The sequence below is a fragment of the Heloderma suspectum genome, chromosome 1, assembly GCF_057233095.1.
Source record: "Heloderma suspectum isolate Gila_16-S chromosome 1, 16-S_ref, whole genome shotgun sequence".
In the NCBI taxonomy this organism is placed as follows: domain Eukaryota; kingdom Metazoa; phylum Chordata; class Lepidosauria; order Squamata; family Helodermatidae; genus Heloderma; species Heloderma suspectum.
In genome coordinates, this window is record NC_139458.1 from 153,980,914 (window position 1) to 153,999,798 (window position 18,885).

At 45.1% G+C, this 18,885-nt stretch overlaps 1 protein-coding gene across 1 annotated transcript in view; it reads right to left on the bottom strand.

The window, feature by feature from the left end:
• Window positions 1–18,885, bottom strand: part of ADCY5 (adenylate cyclase 5) — a 333,434-nt gene that overhangs the window by 48,688 nt on the left and 265,861 nt on the right. Inside the window, exons 10-11 of the mRNA XM_084807397.1 lie at window positions 16,404–16,548; window positions 14,372–14,469 (exon numbers count right to left, since the gene is read on the bottom strand). Of these exons, the coding sequence (XP_084663523.1) occupies window positions 14,372–14,469; window positions 16,404–16,548 (243 nt within the window). The remainder of the gene's footprint in view (window positions 1–14,371; window positions 14,470–16,403; window positions 16,549–18,885) is intronic.

An 18,885-nucleotide genomic window follows, 5' to 3' on the forward strand; every position in this document is an offset into this window, starting at 1 on the left:
CTGCCTGCCTCTGGTTTATTGGACTAAGGCAATCACATCTGAACAGGACCATTATGTTCTTTGGAAGTATAATTTTGTCTTCCTAGCAGCTCTTAGAGAACATTTATACTACAGACAAGCTAATTTCACATTCATTCCCTTGTCTCAGAGCTAAGAACTGAAGTTCTGTGAGGGAAGGCTTGGGATCTCTAACACAAGAGTGGCCAGTGCCCTCAAAAAACCACAATTCCTAGAATTATCTAGTGGAAGTCATGACAGCATCACTGGAATAAAGCCAATGTAAACTGGTAGGGTAGGACTCAGCTGGGAAAAAAGTTTTCCCCAAGGAATTTATCCTGAAGCCTCACTCTTGATGGCTTTCACCCTCCTCTCAAAGCTGTTAGGACAAAAGTGAAAACTAGCTGCTAATGGTATTTGGGGTGTGTGTTTTGATTATGATGACTCTAGGCCTGGCTGCCAACCCCCCCCCCCCCAGCTGTCAACACCTCTACTAGTTTGAACCACTACTAAGCAGAGAGCCAGTATGTTTATTTACACCACATTATGGGACAAAATAATAACTAGGGTACTATTCCACAGTCCATAACCCTGTGTGCCAAAGTACACTAAGAATTAAAATATGCCTATGATTTGCACCGTTTCAGCAAATAATGTTTCAGGGTGCAAACCCCATGTATGTTTAGACAGAAAGAAGTCCTACAACTCCCAGCATGCTCCAGCCAATTAGCTAGTTCAAACATGCATAGGACCAAACCTTTTGTTAAGAACTTCCAGCATTTGTGACTACCTTTGAATTCTCTAAGGGTGCAGTCCTATGCATGTACAGACAAAAAAAAGTCCTACAGTGATGCTGGCTGGGGCATATGGGGGTTGTAGGACTTTTTTCTGTCTAAATATGCATAGGATTGTGCCCTAATACAGCTTAAGACCACTTTCAACATGACATTGCTCTAGAATGCCTTAGCTAATCCATGGAATTAATCCATGTCCAGTGCCAGAACCTGCCAGTGGGCAGCTGCCTGAAATGCATCCAGCTCAATCCCTAATCTACTCTCCCGGTTGCTTCCCTGGCACTCAAGAGACTAACGGGGAGAAATGCAAGCAGAGGATCCTGAAGCATGCTCACAATCCTCCACTGTCCTGGCAACAGGCCCCTTTCCTTGAGAGCATGTACTGCTCACATTCCCCAATGTTCTTTTGGTGCCTGGGAGACAAGCAGCTAACTGCATTAAGGATTACAGAAATGATGAAATCTGTAGGTGCTCATTGGAGGGGGGCAGATCTCTTTCCTGGGAGTAGGGGCAGGCACTGTAGAATTGTTTCTTGAGGTCACCCACCCCTAGTCCACACACAAACCAACCCTGGAGCCAACCCAATGTCTGCCTTATTTATCATGTCTAAGATAACTATGAATATTTTACAATTCTCAGAGTAAAAATGTATGAGTGCAGTTTAACAATTCTTAGTTTATCCAATGCTTGGTCACTGGATATTGTTACACTGTTGTTTTAGAAATTTTATTTTTATTTATTTATTATTAAATTTATTAATCGCCCATCTGGCTGGTCACCCAGCCACTCTGGGCAATGTACAACATACAATAAAACAGTTTAAAACAATAAAATTCTACAATAAAAACATTTCCTAAAATACCCTAACCCACCCCAAATGCCTGCCTGAACAACCACATTTTTAATGCACGACGGAAGCTCACTAAAGAGGGGGCATGGCGGAGTTCCCTAGGGAGGGAGTTCCACATATTGGGGGCCACCACAGAAAAGGCCCTCTCCCTCGTCCCCACCAGTCTAGCTGTCCTGGCTGATGGGACAGACAGAAGGCCATCCGAGGCTGATCTTGTTAAGCGGCCTGTCTGGTGCTGCTGGAGGCGCTCCTTAAGATAGGCTGGGCCGGAACCATATAGGGTTTTAAAGGTCAAAACCAACACCTTGAATTTGGCCCGGAAAACAACTGGTAACCAGTGCAACTCCTTCAGCACTGGAGTGATATGATCTCGCCGGCGGCTGCCTTTAATCAGGCGAGCCGCCGCGTTCTGTACCAGCTGCAGTTTCCGAACCGTCTTCAAGGGTAACCCCACGTAGAGCGCATTACAGTAGTCTAAACGAGAGGAGACCAGGGCATGTACTACCGATGGGAGCAGATGGTCGGGAAGGAAAGGGCGCAGCTGCCGTATCAGATGGAGTTGATACAGCGCTGTCCGGCTCACAGCTGACACCTGAGCCTCCATGGACAGCTGGGAGTCCAAAATGACCCCCAGGCTGCGGACCTGGTCTTTCAAGGGTAGCCGTACCCCATTCAACACCAGGTCAACATCCCCCAGCCTCCTCTTGTCTCCCACCAAAAGTACCTCGGTCTTGTCAGGGTTCAGCTTCAGCTTATTCCTCCCCATCCAGCCACTCACCGTCTCCAGACATTTGGACAGGGATTCTACGGCCAACCTTGGTGAAGATTTGAATGAGAGGTAGAGCTGCGTCTCATCCGCATATTGATGAGACTGCACCCCAAACCTCCTGATGATAGCCCCCAGCGGCTTCACATAGATGTTAAATAGCATCGGGGAGAGGATGGAACCCTGTGGCACCCCACAAGTAAGTGGCCACGGGTCCGAAACCTCCTCTCCCAGTGCTACCCTCTGGTACCTGCCGGAGAGGAAGGACCGGAACCACCACAATGCGGTGTCCCCAATGCCCAACCCCTCCAGGCGGTCCAGGAGGATACCGTGATCAACGGTATCAAAAGCCGCTGAGAGGTCGAGGAGAACAAGGAAGGAGCATTCACCCCTATCCAGAGTCCTTCTCATATCATCTACCAAGGCGACCAAGGCCGTTTCTGTCCCATGCCCAGGCCTGAAGCCCGACTGAAATGGGTCTAGATCATCAGTTTCTTCCAAGTGTGCCTTCAACTGCACCGCAACCACCTGCTCAATCACCTTGCCCAAAAATGGCAGATTTGAGACTGGGCGAAAGTTGTTCAGAACTTGAGGATCCAAGGAGGGCTTCTTTAAGAGCGGTCTTATCACTGCCTCCTTGAGGGCTGATGGCATCACTCCCTCCTCAAGGGAGGCGTTCACCACCGCCTTGATCCCCTCACCCAGCCTCTCTCTGCAGCCCATAATGAGCCACGATGGGCAAGGATCAAGTAAGCAGGTGGTCGGCCGTACAGATGAAAGCACCTTGTCCACTTCATCAGGAGGAAGAAGCTGGAACCGATCCCACAAAACCGGTTTGCCACAGGCCGCTTGCTCACTAACTGTATCCACAGCGTGCAGAGTAACACACCGAATCTGATCAATTTTATCTGCAAACTGCCTTGCCAAGGCCTCACAGGAGGCCTTAGAATGCTCCAGTGGTTCCGGAGCCACAAGACCGACCAGGCTCCAGACCACTTGGAACAGCCTCCTGGGACAGCACTCTGCAGACGCGATGGAGGCAGCATAATATTCCTTTTTTGCTGCCTTCACTGCCACGTGATAGGCTGAAGATACAGCTCTAGCCCGTGTCTGATCGTCTTTGGAGCGAGACTTCGGCCACCGGCGCTCTAGCCGTCTCACCTCCTGTTTCAGAGCTCATAACCGCGGATTGAATCATGGTGCAGTCTGAGCCCTGTTCAGGGGGAGAGGGCGTTTCGGAGCCACCTGATCTAATGCCCCAGTGATTGCAGCATTCCAGCCACCCACCAGGGTCTCGACCGAGTGGCCGTTGGCATGCCCCAGAGAATCCCCAAGCGTATTCAGGAATCCATTTGGATCCATAAGACGCCTGGGGCGGACCATTTTAATGGGTCCTCCACCCCTGCGGAGGGGTTGTGGAACTGAGAAGTCCAACGTCACCAGATAGTGATCTGACCATGACAAGGGGGTGGTGGATATACCCCCGACTTCCAGATCACTCCCCACTTCTCCAGAAACAAACACAAGGTCTAGTGCATGACCGGCTACATGGGTGGGCCCAGTTAGAATATGGTGCAGCTCCCAGGAGGCCATGGTCTCCATGAAGTCCCGAGGTGCTCCTGTGAGGATGGCCTCCAAATGTATGTTGAAGTCCCCCAACACCAATAAGTTAGGGGACTGTACACGCACATCAGAGACCACCTCAAGCACCTCGGCCAGGAAGTCAGTCGTGCAGCGGGGTGGACGGTACACGAGCAGAATCCCCAGACTGCCCTTCGGGCCCAACCTCCAGTACATGCACTCAGCAACCTTGGTCTCCCGGAGAGGGGTTCTGGTGAAGACCAAGGACTCTTGGTAGATAACAGCCACTCCCCCTCCCCGATCCTCAGCCCTCGGCTGCTGTGCACACGAAAATCCGGCTGGACACATGGCTACAAGGGTTGGAGCAGCAGCCTCGGCCAGCCAGGTCTCCGTAATACATGCCAGGTCTGCACCCTCATCCAGGATCATGTCACGGATGAGGGAGGTTTTCTGGGTAACAGACCTGGCATTGCAGAGCAGCAAACGAAGGCCAGAAGATGGGGTCACGCCTCCCCCAGCCATCCTTTGGCTCTGGACAGGCCCGGAGCAGGGGACAGATACTACACATCTCTCCCTTGTTCCCCTTACCTGGCATGGCCTGCCCCTAGCGCTCCGCCAGCGCCTGCCGCCCAGCCTCGGTATCTTCTGGCCCCCAACACTCCCCCCACTGCCTCCATCGGGTGGACACATGCCCCCTTGCTCCCGCCTATCAGGCAGGCTACCCACCCCTAAAAACACAACAAAATCCCCCAGAAAAAACAACAGCAACAAAAAAACAATTAAAAAAATCCCCTTAAAAATAATGCCACGCCGGAGTCCACAGGGAAGGCCTGGTGGTGGTGGTGGTGGTGGTGGTGGTGGCGGCGGCAGCAGCAGGCCCAGCAGCAGCAGGCGCGCCTCTTCCCCGGTGGTGGTGGTGGTTGTGGTGGCGGCTTCTCCTGCAGGCCCTGGCTCTCCACAGCCACCTCAGCCAGCCAGCTTATGTAGCCCCTCCAGGGAGGGGCAGGTGGAGCAGCACAGCTGGCTCAGTACCTGGGGGCCTGGTACTGCAGGGACTAGCAGTCTGCCAGGCAGAAGTCCACAGGGAAGGCCTGGTGGTGGTGGTGGCGGTGGCGGCAGCAGCAGCAGGCCCAGCAGCAGCAGGCGCGCCTCTTCCCTGGTGGTGGTGGTGGCTTCTCCTGCAGGCCCTGGCTCTGCAGGGGTTCAAATTAGGGGTTCCACAGCAGCAGTAAGGGTGAGACTAGTTTTCCCATAGATAGCTAAGACTGAACCTTTAGGCCATGTCTGGATTTATTTATTTATCAGGCAAAATTTCCACTCACCTGAAATGAACTTGATGATGGGAGCTTTGCCCAAGTTAAAGCCAAGTGAGAACTTCCTAGAGCTGACTCTTAGCCAATATGCAAAATTTGTAACAAGTATGTTTAAACCTCTCCCTGAATTTCATGATCAACTGAAAAGAGATCACTTGAAATCAATCGAAATAGCATTTAAACAAACAAGCAAACAAATAAAAAAGCGAACTCTTTACCAGCTGGGACCTTTATCACAGATTGGTTCTGCAAGCACTTTCTTCCTAGCACTATGTACAAGATGCAAAATGTTTTTCACAAATGAAGAAGAAAAACGCAAGGTATTAAGTACTACAGAAGGACAAATTAAACAGCACATGCAACTGATCACATACCCCCAAAGATCTTTTTTTCACACTATCTACTTAGTTATGCTTGTAATTAATGAAGAGAAAACAAACCCCATCTTTTCTGCAGGCCATATTGATCAGCAGAGCTAGCCAAGAGTATGCACATTATCTACAGAGGCAGATAGTTACTTAAAGCTGTGGTACTTGAAAAATCTCCTTCTGACATGCTGGTCATTATCCCTGTCAGTGAGTGTGCCTGGGGCTGCTGATTAACATGGGCTGTGGAGAAGTGAGTGATCAAATCTACTATCTTGTTCCTTGTTCCTGTAAATGGCCAGCCATACCCAATGTACTTCCGTGCTGAGGAAACTGGCAGCCACTGGGGACTCTTTCATTCTGAGTGTTCCACAAAACCTCAAGTTTTTCCTTCCTGCCATCTCTGAGCTCTAAGTGAGTTATATTTCTTTTCTTTATTATAAGGCAGGGATGGACAACTTGTGGCTCTCCAGATGTTTTGGCCTATAACTCCCACAATGCCTCACCATTGGCTATGCTAGCTACGGCTGATGAGATTGTAGGCTGAAACATCTGGAGGGCCGCAGGTTATCCACACGTGTAATGGCAAAGCGACACGGTGAGAGGAGATAGAATTGCCAACTGGCAAGCAAAAAACCTGGGTATCCTAACCAAGGATCTCCTGCATCATGTCTAGTTTGGCCTTACGTATGTGTCGAAAAGGGTTATTTTAATATGTTTTCAGATAAGCCATCACTGAAAAGAGCCTTGAGGCTATTTTTAACTGGCACATTACCTATAAGTGGGTTGCTGGTAATGTCTGGCAATAAAAGCAAAAGATGTACACTAACATATATGATACCATACAAACACAATCCATGGATTAGAGCATGTTAAGTGCCCAGGTGAAGCTGCCCTTGAGTCTCCAGGAAAGAGGAGTAGTTTCTGAATGAGGGGTATTCATTCAAGAATGCTAATCAACCCTGAGTGCTCATTGGAAGGACAGATACTGAAGCTGAAGCTCAAATATTTTGGCCACCTAATGCGAAGAGAAAACTCTCTGGAAAAGACCCTGATGCTGGGAAAGACTGAAGGCAAAAGGAGAAGGGGACGGCAGAGGATGAGATGGCTAGATAGCATCACCGATGCAATGAATATGAACCTGAGCACACTCCGGGAGAGTGCGCAGGACAGGAAGGCCTGGCGTGCTATGGTCCATGGGGTCACGAAGAGTCGGACATGACTGAACGACTGAACAACAACAACAAAGAAGGGAACATATCCTGAGAAAGGGAAGGGATGTACAGAGGGCAAAAGGGAAGAGACTGCAAGGCAGTAAAACATAAGGCAGAGGAAAGTAGCAGGCAGAAAGATTAGACTACCAAGGTGTATATCCCTGAGGAGCCACTAAATCCTGGCACCAGAAGACACGTGTTGCACATCAGAGAGACTCATTTTCAAGCATATACTTTGCCAAAATAGCTTCAAACATGAACATGTTTCTTGGACCAACAGGAAGACTGGAAAGTCCACTTCATATGTAGAAAAGCCAACAGTTGCCATCTCACATTGATGCTGACTTTTCCACATATGGAAAGAGCCACACATTTTTCTAACTGTTATTTAAATCTTCATTCTTGTTCAAGTGAAGAGCCTGGTGGCTGCTTAAACACAAAAACTGTTTAAGTAGGGCTTTTTGACAAGGGAGACAATTATGTCTGTAACCGAAACCTCTAGTTTGCTTGTCATGTATTCACTTATTTAGGCCATGGAATTTGGGTCAGCTTCCTTCATGCCCCACCCCTCTTCTCATGGTGAACATTCAATGACTAGAAGCCAAGGTCCAGGGATATAAAATGGCTGCTGTGGCATAATGAAAGAAAGGTGAAGGAGTGGTATATTTCCAGGTTACAAAAGGAGAATAGGATTCAGGCTAAGAAATTCACTGCTGATGGTTCTAGGGGAACTGTTGTGAGCCACACTCCTCTACAACTCTGAAGCTGATTCAGCTACTTTGCAGCATGCTTTTTTCCTTGAAGTTAAAGTGCAGGTAATGGTCTATCAATTGCTCAGTAAGAAACCTGCTTTTGCCTTAAAGTGTTCTAGCCAGTGAGTGAAAGGGCATTGGGATGTTTAACAATCAAAATAAAAAGCATTTCTTTTTAATTCTATTGCATTTATTAGCATTATCGAATGGATGAAATAACTTTAAATTAAACATATTAGGCCACTTGGGTTTATGCTTTGATGTTCTGCATTGAATAATGATGGCCTTAGCACTATAAAAATTTCTTATGATGACAGCATTCAACTGGCCCTGGGTCTAGTTAAGTGGTGAGTGTTTTATCGTATGTAGAGGGGGTTCAAGTAGCTCAACCTCCCTCACAATATGGAGCTTTCTGGTTTATTACTGGTAAAGAAATGTAAGGTGATAATGGGCAGTATCCTATACTGCTGCAGTGCTCCTGCTGTTTCTGTTGTGCCAGTGGGACCCACTGCTAGCGCTTCCTAAAGCAACTCCGGAAACAAGCAGAAAGACTTGTTTTCAGAATGGGACAGGTCAGCAGAGTTCCCTTCTGACCTACCCAATGAGCATTTTGGCTCATTTCCATTCGCTTAAGGATCTGCTAGCTTGCTCTTGCACTCGTGGTAAGTTCCACTAATACAGGGACAGCACTGGATATTGCTCTGTATTTCCATGAAGGTAACTTGCATCCTAATCATGATGGCAATGTACTGTGTTATTTTATGGCTTCTTCTTTTTATTCTCATTTTTATTTTTTGTGATTTATTATATAGAAAAAAATGCAAGTTTGTGTGTGTATGTACAAACACAAACACACACGCACACACAAGCCCTATGCAGGCATTCATCTGCACATGCATAGGGGCTAAAGTAGGGAGGGGGACATGGGCATGGGTGTGCATGTAAGTCCTACCCTCTAATGTCCCTACATGCACAGCTGCTTTTTATACCTTCCCATGTTGAATGCAAAGATCTGAAAAGGGTGCTGTAACTGTGTTTAGTTGAATGCACTTAGAGAGCTCCCGTGATTGGAAACCCTGCCTTATCAGGAGCTCTGAAACTGCATTTAACTGAATGAGTTTGCACAGCACTTCTGAGGTGGCTGGGTGCATAGGGATACCGGGGGCAGGGCTTACATGTGTGCACATCTCCCTCCCCGCTTTAGCTCTACACCCGTGCAGGCAAACACCTGCATAGGGCTACACACACACGTGTGTTCTAGGTAAAGGGTTGCTTTCAGGGATAATTGCCATGCCACTTTAAATGTCAGGGGCTTTATATAAAACATAACACATCAATGATAAAACTGGGGTCTATTCTTTTTTCTGAGAGTTCAGGTTCAGACCTTGTCTCAGGTTCAGCAATACATGCACAGGATACATTTCCAACATTGCATACAATGGGTGTTTCTGTGATTACTAGGCAGTTTCTGTAAAAAGTCAGTAAAGCGACAAATTTTGAGTAAGTCATCATGACTGAAGAATAATGGAAATCGCAGACCTGTGATCTAAAGCCTCCAAGATGTTCATGTCAAGTTTCGCAGGCAGGGTAGAGCATATGGGCATTTTTTGGAGGGGGGAGGGCTCAAGCCAGTACCATTTCCAGCACTCTGGCAGCATCCCTTCCTACCCCTCATTCCTGAATATCTCCCTCTCACTCACTCTTCCTCACCCCCCCCCCACTACTGAACCCATCTCCTTGGTTGGTGGATGGATGGGGGTAGGGATAAATGTTGCAAGTCAACATTTCACCGCACAACCCTTGAACTGGGAGGGGAGGAAGTGAGGTAATGCATCCCTGATATGTGGCTTCTCCCCCGCCCCGCCCACTTCCTGAAGTCAGCTCCTGAATTGGGGGGGGGGGCGTAATTCATTTTGGGCACTTCCTCCCTCATTTCCCAACTTGGAAGCTGCCCAGAGGTGCATAGGGAGGGGTGGGTCTCCTATTGCTATTTCTATCCCATATATACAAAATAGAAATGCATCTCTGCGCAGGACATCCACATCCTCTTGCATAAGCCACAATTAAATGAAGGGCAATTACAGAAGTAAACAAGGCCTTTGAAAGTAAAGTCATTCCCATTTGAAAACATTTAGCCCTTTCAGGCTCTCCTAGAAGTGGCATTGCGACAGAAGTTCCGCCCTCACCATATGCACGTTCACTGGTAAGGTGCCTATGCATGCACACGCGTATATATATTGACATCTCTATAACGTGCCTATGTGTAAGCATGCAAGCAGGGGGCAAGGTTCCTGATCACTTGGAAAGGTGTGTGCAAGTGTAGTCAGGTTGCATGTGCAGTACATGTTGCATGTGTACATGTGTAGGCATGTTCCAAATATACCAACGAATGATCAGAGAGTGAGGAGAGAGCCTGCCCCCACCTGCCACATGCACATTCTGGAGGAGAGCCCGAATAGCTGCAAAAGGGCTGTAGCCTAGTTCCATTGAAAGCTAACTAGGTCATTTTGTTAAGTTTAAAAATATCTCTATCTATCTATCTATCTATCTATCTCTCATTTTGTTTAATTACATATTGGAAGTGACTTGATATTTTTAAGATTGGCATATAGCATGAAATGATTGTATTTACTGGTATTATTATGTTTATATTTATTCATGGATGTTGATGTGTATATCAATGAATTAGGCAGGATATCAGATGTGGGTAATGTAAATATTAGTAATTCTATCTTGTGTTATTAACCATCTTATCTTATTTTGTACTTAATGCTTTGATCACATATGTGTAATCTTGAATGAATGAATTTATGAAATCACAGTTAAACAAAGAAGTGGGTTTTTCCAATTAGAAAAGGAAAAAAGTTATATAAACATAATCCAGAAGGAAAAAAGTTATATAAACATAAACCTTCTTGGTAGTGGCCCCTCACTTGTGGAACTGTTGATGTCCACCAGGCCCCATCATTACAGGCCTTCAATCTGGCCCTAAAGACTCTCCTGTCTACCTTGGCCTATAGTAGAGTTAGGACTCTAATGAGCCTATTGTATATATTATATGGTACTATTTGGTTTTAACAGTTAATTTTGATTTTCTGTTTTTAGAATTATTTTATTATGTTCTGTAAAAGTTTATCTTGTCTGATCCAGACAGATCAGATATTTTGTTTACATATCATAATAAGCCAATTCTCCTGGCACTGGCCTCTGCAGCCCAAAGCTATAGAGTAAAGCTTTTGACTCTGCAAACTGATTAAAAACATGTAACATATGTTTTATCTGATTTTAGTCATCTATGTTTTTTGTATGCTTGTTGTAACCATTGGTTGAAACAATAAAAGCTTTATTGAATTGAAAATTGAAATTATTTTCTGTTCTACACTGCCTTGGGAGGGCTTTCCCTAAAAGGCGACTTATAAATCTTTGAAATAAATAATGTTGGCACATGGACTGCTAGCTATAAAAGAAAGCCATGATTATAGATAATGCCAGGTTCATTTCTTGAACAGTGGCCTGGACATAAACCCAGGCAAGACTCAATGCCTTAATGTGTGCGCGTGTGTGTGTTGCGGTGTGCTTTTGGGTGTTCACTAGCTGTGTGCCTCCACCTGACTCTGCTTCTGTTGGTGCCCAGTGATCCCCATCAGTGAAGACAGAGGGCACCTCTTCTCCTTGGTCCCTGCTTGGGATAAAGCCCTGCAGTTATAAATTGGGTGTCTAGCATAGGGCAAAACAAGAACAAGCTTTACTAAACTGCCTTGCATACATTTATAAATCCTTCCAACTCCTTACTGTAAAGATTTACTGGCAGCAAAGACTACTCCAGTGGCTCCTAAGATGCCGAACAAGGTCCCATCAGTCGTGCTGCTTCCTTCTGCAAGTCATCCATGTCTCCAAAAGGTACTGCAGATCAGATATTGCCCCTTGAATGCAGGCTCAGCGTCAGCACTTGGCATGGTGGGCAAATGCAGGGGCCCATGGAAATTCTGCAGAAATGAAGGCTTGCCCGGTGCTGCAGCCTTGCCCAGTGCTACCTCCTGCTGCTTGCTAAGCTTAAGGAAGGGGGCACCAGTGTGGAATTTGGTGGCTCCCAGAGGGCACCTTGCCCAGGGCTCACTCAAACATGGTGCCCGCCCTGCCTGAATGGCAAAACTACTGGTGTTTCTCTCAAGTGCTGGCCTAGCAATGGTGGCTGCTACTGTCCCAACACGGGAGGAAGGGCCCAGTGAAAGCACTAGAGCAAGGTGATAAGCTGCAACTCATGAAGTTGCACTGATCCAAGAACCTTTGTATTCCATACCTGTGCAGCTGCACTCAAGATGAAGTTGCTACCTATATTTTCTAGGCATCTTTGATACATTTGCTAATGCAGAGAATTTCTGTTACCTATGTACACCATATATGTACAGCTTTTCACTCTGGTCAAGTGAATGCGGATGGTCCTACAGACAGGGGAGCTCTGTACATCCACACCGGGAAGGAACCACTGAACTGGGGCAGTTGGGGTCTATAGTCCAGAAGATGATGCTTCTATGACTGTTATGATTCCCTGTTCCCTTCTCATAGCTCCCAGTCAGGTTCTCTTAACTATCTTCCCACCCTAGGCTACTTCTCCTTCCATATCTATGAAACACCCCCCGCCCTTTACAAAAGCTAAATATTGGATTCAGAATCAAACACATCAGGTGCGCACGTTTATGACTAATGATCAAAGCTGCGTTCATTTTAAAGGCAGGGGTTGTGTTTTCTTCCTGTGCATATTGTCCTCTCTTACAAAAGCATGATACCCTCGGCAGACAACCATTGATCCTTTTCCTGCGATATTATATGAAAATACACGAACCCAGGTTCCTCCAAAACAGAAGTACATAACCATGAAGTACAATGGTACAGCAATAACCAATGTTGCATGACAGTGCCAAAGCAAATGAATATGAACCATAAGAATTGTGTTTGTCATAGAGATGTAAAACGTCTGGAAGTTTTGAGTCCATGGAAAAAACCCACACTTTCCCCCCCCCAAGCTTTCCCCAGAAAAAAACGGAAATTTTGGGGAAAATAAAAACAATACACAATTCTCATTTATTTATTTTTTGTGCACTTCACAGATCTAAAGTCACCTTGTTGCTTTAAGACAGCCTTCCCCAACCTGATGCCCTCCTGATATTTTGGACTTGAGTTCCTATCAGCCTCAGGCAGCATGGCCAATGGTCAGGAATGCTGGGCATTGTAATTAAAAACATCTAGAGGGCACCAGGTTGGGAGGGCTGCTTTAGGAACATAAAGCAGCCTTTCTGTTCCTAAAATTATTTTATGTATAACTTGGTTTCTTCATAAAATTATCATCATATTTTAAAACTTTTAGAAGTAAACCCAGTTAGTAAATTTGAAATTATTGCCTGAATAAACTATACTTTTATATTTAAAGTACCAAACAAGGTCATTTTATAAGTAAACCAAGATATACATAACATATTTTAGGCTCCTATTTAATGTCTGACCAGAGGAAACATCGGCAAGTAGTCCCTGAAACATCTGAATCATCCTAGAAGCCAGAAGAAGCAGGAAGAACCGGAGACAGAGGAAGACTGGTATACCACATCTGTTCCTATTTGTAAGGAAGTTTAGGGAAATTCCTAAACCTGTTTCTGTTTGTCGGGTGGAGCTTAGGGAACTCTGATCTGAAAAGCTATTGATATTTTATTTAGCTGGGAAAGACTCACTCCGCTTAGGTATGGTTAGCAATCACATTTAATTTAAGAACCTTTAAGCAATCTCAAAGTATTATTTGAAGAGTGACATTTTGTTCACTTTTATAAATAATTTCCATTAATCAACATCTTATTTTTTGTTCATTTTGAAAAGCTGTCTCTAGTGGTAGTGTCAATCCCATGCCTATGCCATAGGAACCAGGCTACTGAGTTTCTTTTAGGTAGTGGGGGTTTATTCTAGTGGCAGCAGTTAAAAAGGTTTTATAGCTGAGACAGCATTCCCTAGTGGTGAGGTCTAATTGAGAAGTTTATCAAAAACTGTGGAAGTGTTCTATAGACAAAGCGTCAAAGTTAATTAAAAAGAAGAAACATAGGTGAGATAAACCACTTGCTGTTCTGTTGCATCTGGTGACAGTGGCAGGATAACATTTTTTTTTTTCATATGTAGGTTTTAGAGTAGAACTGCACTGATTGACTGCTACAGCATTCTAATCAGAACAAGCCCAGAAACATGTTGGGAAACTGAGCATAAGTGTCTATCAGTAAAAGATACTTTAGATCAATCATTTTAATAAGGAATGAAAGAAATAATTATGCTGGAAATCTTACATAGAGGATTAAAAAAAACATTTTCCCACATGGCTTCATTATTTCCAGATGTTTTACATCTCTAGTCTTTCTATAAAAGTGTTCTTATTACATAGTTTTTAGAAATCATTTGCGGGGGGAGTAAAGGCTGGGTAACAATATATAAACACCTTGTCCTAAATCTTAAAAGAAAGTAGTTCATAATCTAAAGCTGTTCAATTTTTCTAATTTTTCAGAAAAAAACAACGTTCCTTGGGAAAAAAATGGACACCCCCCCCCCCCCGCAAATTTCTCCATTCTTTTCCCAGGCCTTCACATCTCTAGTTTGTCACACAGGCATGCATGATTGAAAATGACTTACTTCACTTTAAGCGCAATGAAGCCAGACATAATAAAAAGGAAGACAGATAATACAAGGAAAGGTACAAAGGTCTACTTACTGTGGCACAATTGTGATTTGAACAAAGCAGATGAAGAGGAAGACTAGAGAGGCACAAGCCACATATGCACCAAATCGATCATCCACCTGTTTGGAGTACTGCAAGGAAAGAAACTGTTCGTTAGGCACTGAATTTCCAAATTAAAGTCCCCTGGGAGGGGGGACTTGTAGCCCTCTAGATATTGTTAGGACTCCAACTCCATCCCTCCCAGCCAGCAAGGTCAGGAATGATAGTTCAAAACATCTGGAGAGCCACAGTCCTACCTTATATAACTTGCATTTCTTAACAGCTTTGTCTTTGCCCTGTTTGCTATACTGTTAGCTTCCATTGCTTCAGATTGGCAACAGGGGTGTCTGCCATGGAAATTATCTCAGACTGCCTTCATAGGCATCCCTATGAATTAATACACTAGAACTGCTTGTAAAGGAGGACACAGACCTCACACACAACCTACGTGTATCCAGTGCCAAGATCACCTTCTTCAAAGCCCCTATGAAAATGTCCTTCATGGTGCCACCCACATAGAACAACCAGGAAAGGGCCCTGTTTGCACACAAAAATCTAACTAATTAAAAAAAGTAACTTTTCTCTAATGGCCAGAGAGAAATGGTGACAAAATGGACGCAAAGGCCCTCATCAGAACATTCTTGTTAGGAATAATGAATTATATATCATAATCCAAGCTTCAAGAATAGCTGCTCATCAGATGTCCCTTACCTGAACAAATGTGCTGACAGCCCAGTGCCAACGCAATAAAGAAATCTGAAAGCCAGCTAAAATTCATTTAGAAAGACTTTTTCCCATAACCCTCCAGTTGATTACATGCTTGTTGCATGTTGTCTGGGAGACGTTTGAGAGACATTACTGTGTAAAATATTGCCCAAGTTCCATTTTACTTATTATTAATGCATTTATATCCTGCCTTTTTCCCTCTTGCAAGGAACCCAAGGTGGCTTGCATAGTCCTCCTCCTCTCCATTTCATCCTCACAACAACCTTGTGAGGTAGGTTAAGCTGAGAGTCAGTGACTGGCCCAAAGTTACCCAGTGAGCTTCATGGCCGAGTGGGGACTAGAACCTGGATCTCCTGAGTCCCAGTCCAACACTCTAACCACGGCACCACAATAGAGTTGACATACACAGTATGTTCCCCAGTGCATAGGGAGTAAATTCAAGTATCAATGTTTGGTCTGGAGAAAAATGAAACTGAGGGTCAACTTAGACATGACACTGGAGACCCAAACCTTTCAATATGGCTCTGCCCAAGTCATGGGAAAAGTGAGGATGGGCGAGTTGTGATTTAAAGTACCAATGGGGTATGAAATCCTCCCACATCCCCAGCCCTGAGTCCAGCTCTCATAGAGCATCTCTACACCAGCCTAAATTCCCACATTTAAAAGGGGGCTTTCTGCTTCCATTTTAAATGCAGGATCACAATGGACTCCCTTTACACGTGCCTCCTTTCCCTCCCTCCTTCCCCCTCCTTATCTGAGTCTTCCATATGTTTCATTATACGGCCACTAGATGGCGCTGTGGTCTCTTATTGCTGGTTTTCCTCCTTTCATGGAGGGAACTCAAGCAGAACTCAAGTGCTGTAATTTGATAGCTCATTGTCTCCAATCATTAAAAAATGGAATGAAGTGCGGGAGATGCCCTGGAGGTCATCTAAAGGACCTGCAAACTTCCGTGAGTAACCAATCTCAATAACAGGATAAAAGCTCAGTGTGAAGAAGCCCATAGTCACATCTTACCCACTCTCCCCAGTGAGTTCCAATGCTGGAAATGAACCCAGATGAGAAAAAAGCAGATGCAGGAGAGGGAATGTGGGAGTTAAACGCAGTGAGAGCTTGTGGGGTGGAGGTGGTTCTATGCACCCCATCCATGTGCCTCTTTTGAGTTTCACAAGTTATTGAGCTTTACAAATGATTAACATTGACCTATGTTTAAAGACCCGGATTTGCTGCCATTGTGCCTAATTTTTCTCTTACAAATGAGCTCATCTCCACAGAGATGCATCTTCTTGTGGAACATTACCTTCTTCTCCAAGTCAAGCTCCCTGAATGTTAACAGAAACTTGCGAACATGTTCAGAACGTAACCGGTCAATGCTTCTGGCATCAATAGCACGTCCTAGAAACTCATCCACCTCATCTTCTGGGTTCATGCTTTCCTGGATATTCCTAGGGCAACAACATAAGGCAGCAACTGTTCAGGTTGGGTGTTTACACCAACAGAGGCATCTTCAACTTGTCACCCAAAGATGTATCTGTTCTTCACTTTTGCTAATTCTGAGCCTGCTCCTAGTTTTTATGGACATTTTTGAGGAAGAATTTTAGTCATTTTGCAACACTAATTTATACTGCAGCAATGTAGTATAAACTCCCGTTTAACATTATTTGTCATTAGCCAATCTACCAGTGGCATCTCCAACAAGAAGATGCAGTGTATCCTCCCCACCCGCCACCAGCGATGCCCTTCTCCAGGATACTAGAAAGCTGTTAGAGGCTTGAGAAGGGCCAAGTCACTCCACTACTTAGTTGCCCTTTTATTTTTTCCAATTGAGACTCAACATTCCGTGGCTACCAGACACCACTGATCTTATTTTGCCCTCACTGAGCCATTTTTTTCAGGGGGGAGGGAGAATTTCCCCCTTTGGGGTAAAAAAAGAAATGTTTTGTACTTCTGCATAACTCAGGGTTCACCCGAGCATGCTCCTATCTCCCTCTTATTTCTCAGTGGTGCTGTTCTGGTTTTATATCGAAACATTCCACTTCATTATAGCAACACAGAGATCATATCAAATGTTTCCTACCTTGTTCTCCTTTGCCAGCCTCTTAGTCTAAAGAGGAAGGCTTTGCTATTAACCTCTATTCAGAAATGGTATTAACCTCTTCAGAAATAGTACTCCTAACTCCAGAATAAGTCCATGGGATCTTTGCATATCTGATAATAAATGGTGCCCTGGAGACACTGAGAGTAACAAGGGTCTAGCTTGACATTTCATCAAGTGGAACAGAAGAAATATATTAGAGCTCCACTGAAACAAAACCACAGCACAACCCAAAGCTCAATAATCCAATTCCACTTTGTGGCAGTATCCAAGGTGACACAAGCACTAACGTCAATGATATTGTGCTACCGTAAGGGACCTCTAGCATAATGCTAATAGCGTTAGCTGGAGCTGCAGGTTTTCTGGGAAATCCCATTATGCCAGCTAATACTATTCATGTTGCACTAGAGGTCCCTCATGCTAGCACAATGTAAGTTACAGTCAGGGCCAGAAATATTGGAACAAGGATAACTGTTTTGGCAGTTGGCCTCTGTACACCACCACATTGAAGTTGAAAGGAAACTCACCCAGATGGAAGCGAAGGCAGGACTTTCAGCTGTAATTCAAGGGGTTTGACCAAAGTGGGGCACTAACCATTCAGGAAGGACAGCCAGTGGCATACACACACACCCAGCATTGGTGGCTCATAAGTAGTGGAACAAACCAACATCATTTCAAACTTAAGGATCGCCTTTAATACCTGGATGAAAATTCTTTGCAGTCAATGACTGCCTGAAGTCTGGAGCCCATGGACATGACCAAATGCTGAGTGTCCTCCCTTGAGATGCTTTGCCAGGCCTTTACTGCAGCTGCCTTCAGCTGCTGCTTGTTTGTGAGTCTTTCTGCCTTCAATCTTGTCTTCAGGAAGTGAAAAGCATGCTCTATTGGGTTGAGATCAGGTGACTGACTTGGCCAGTGAAGAACATCCCACTTCTTTGCCTTCAGAAACTCTTGGGGAGCTTTTCCTGTATGTTTTGGGACATTATCCATCTGCAGTATGAAGCGGCATCCTATCAGTTTGGCAGCATTCGGCTGAATCTGAGCAGAAAGTATAGCCCTATACACTTCAGAATTCATCCCGCTGCTTTTATCAGCAGTCAGGTCATCACTGGCAGCCATACATGCCCATGCCATAACACTGCCTCCACCATGTTTGACAGATGATGTGGTATGCTTTGGATCATGAGCTGTTCCTTTCCTTCTCCATACTTTTCTCTTCCCATCAGTTAATCTTGGTTTCATCAGTCCAAAGAATCTTATTCCAGAACTGAGCAGGCTTTTTTAGGTGTTTGCTGGCAAAGGCTAATCTGGCCTTTCTGTTCTTGAGCGTTACCAGTGGTTTGCACCTTGTTGTGAAGCCTCTGTATTTACATTCATAAAGCCGTCTCTTGATTGTAGATGTTGACAATGACATGCCTACCTCCGCAAGAGTGTTCTTGACCTGGCTAGATGTTGTGAAAGGGTTCCTCTTCACCATGAGCAGAATTCTGTGGTCATCCACTTTAGTTGTCTTCCGTGGTCTTCCAGGCCTTTTGCTGTTGCTGAACTTGCCAGTTAATTCCTTCTTTTTCAGGATGTTCCAAACTGTTGTGTTGGCCACTCCCAATGTTTTTGCTATCTCTCTGATGGGTTTATTTTGTTTCCTCAGCCTAATGATGGCCTCCTTCACTCCATGGACACCTCTTTG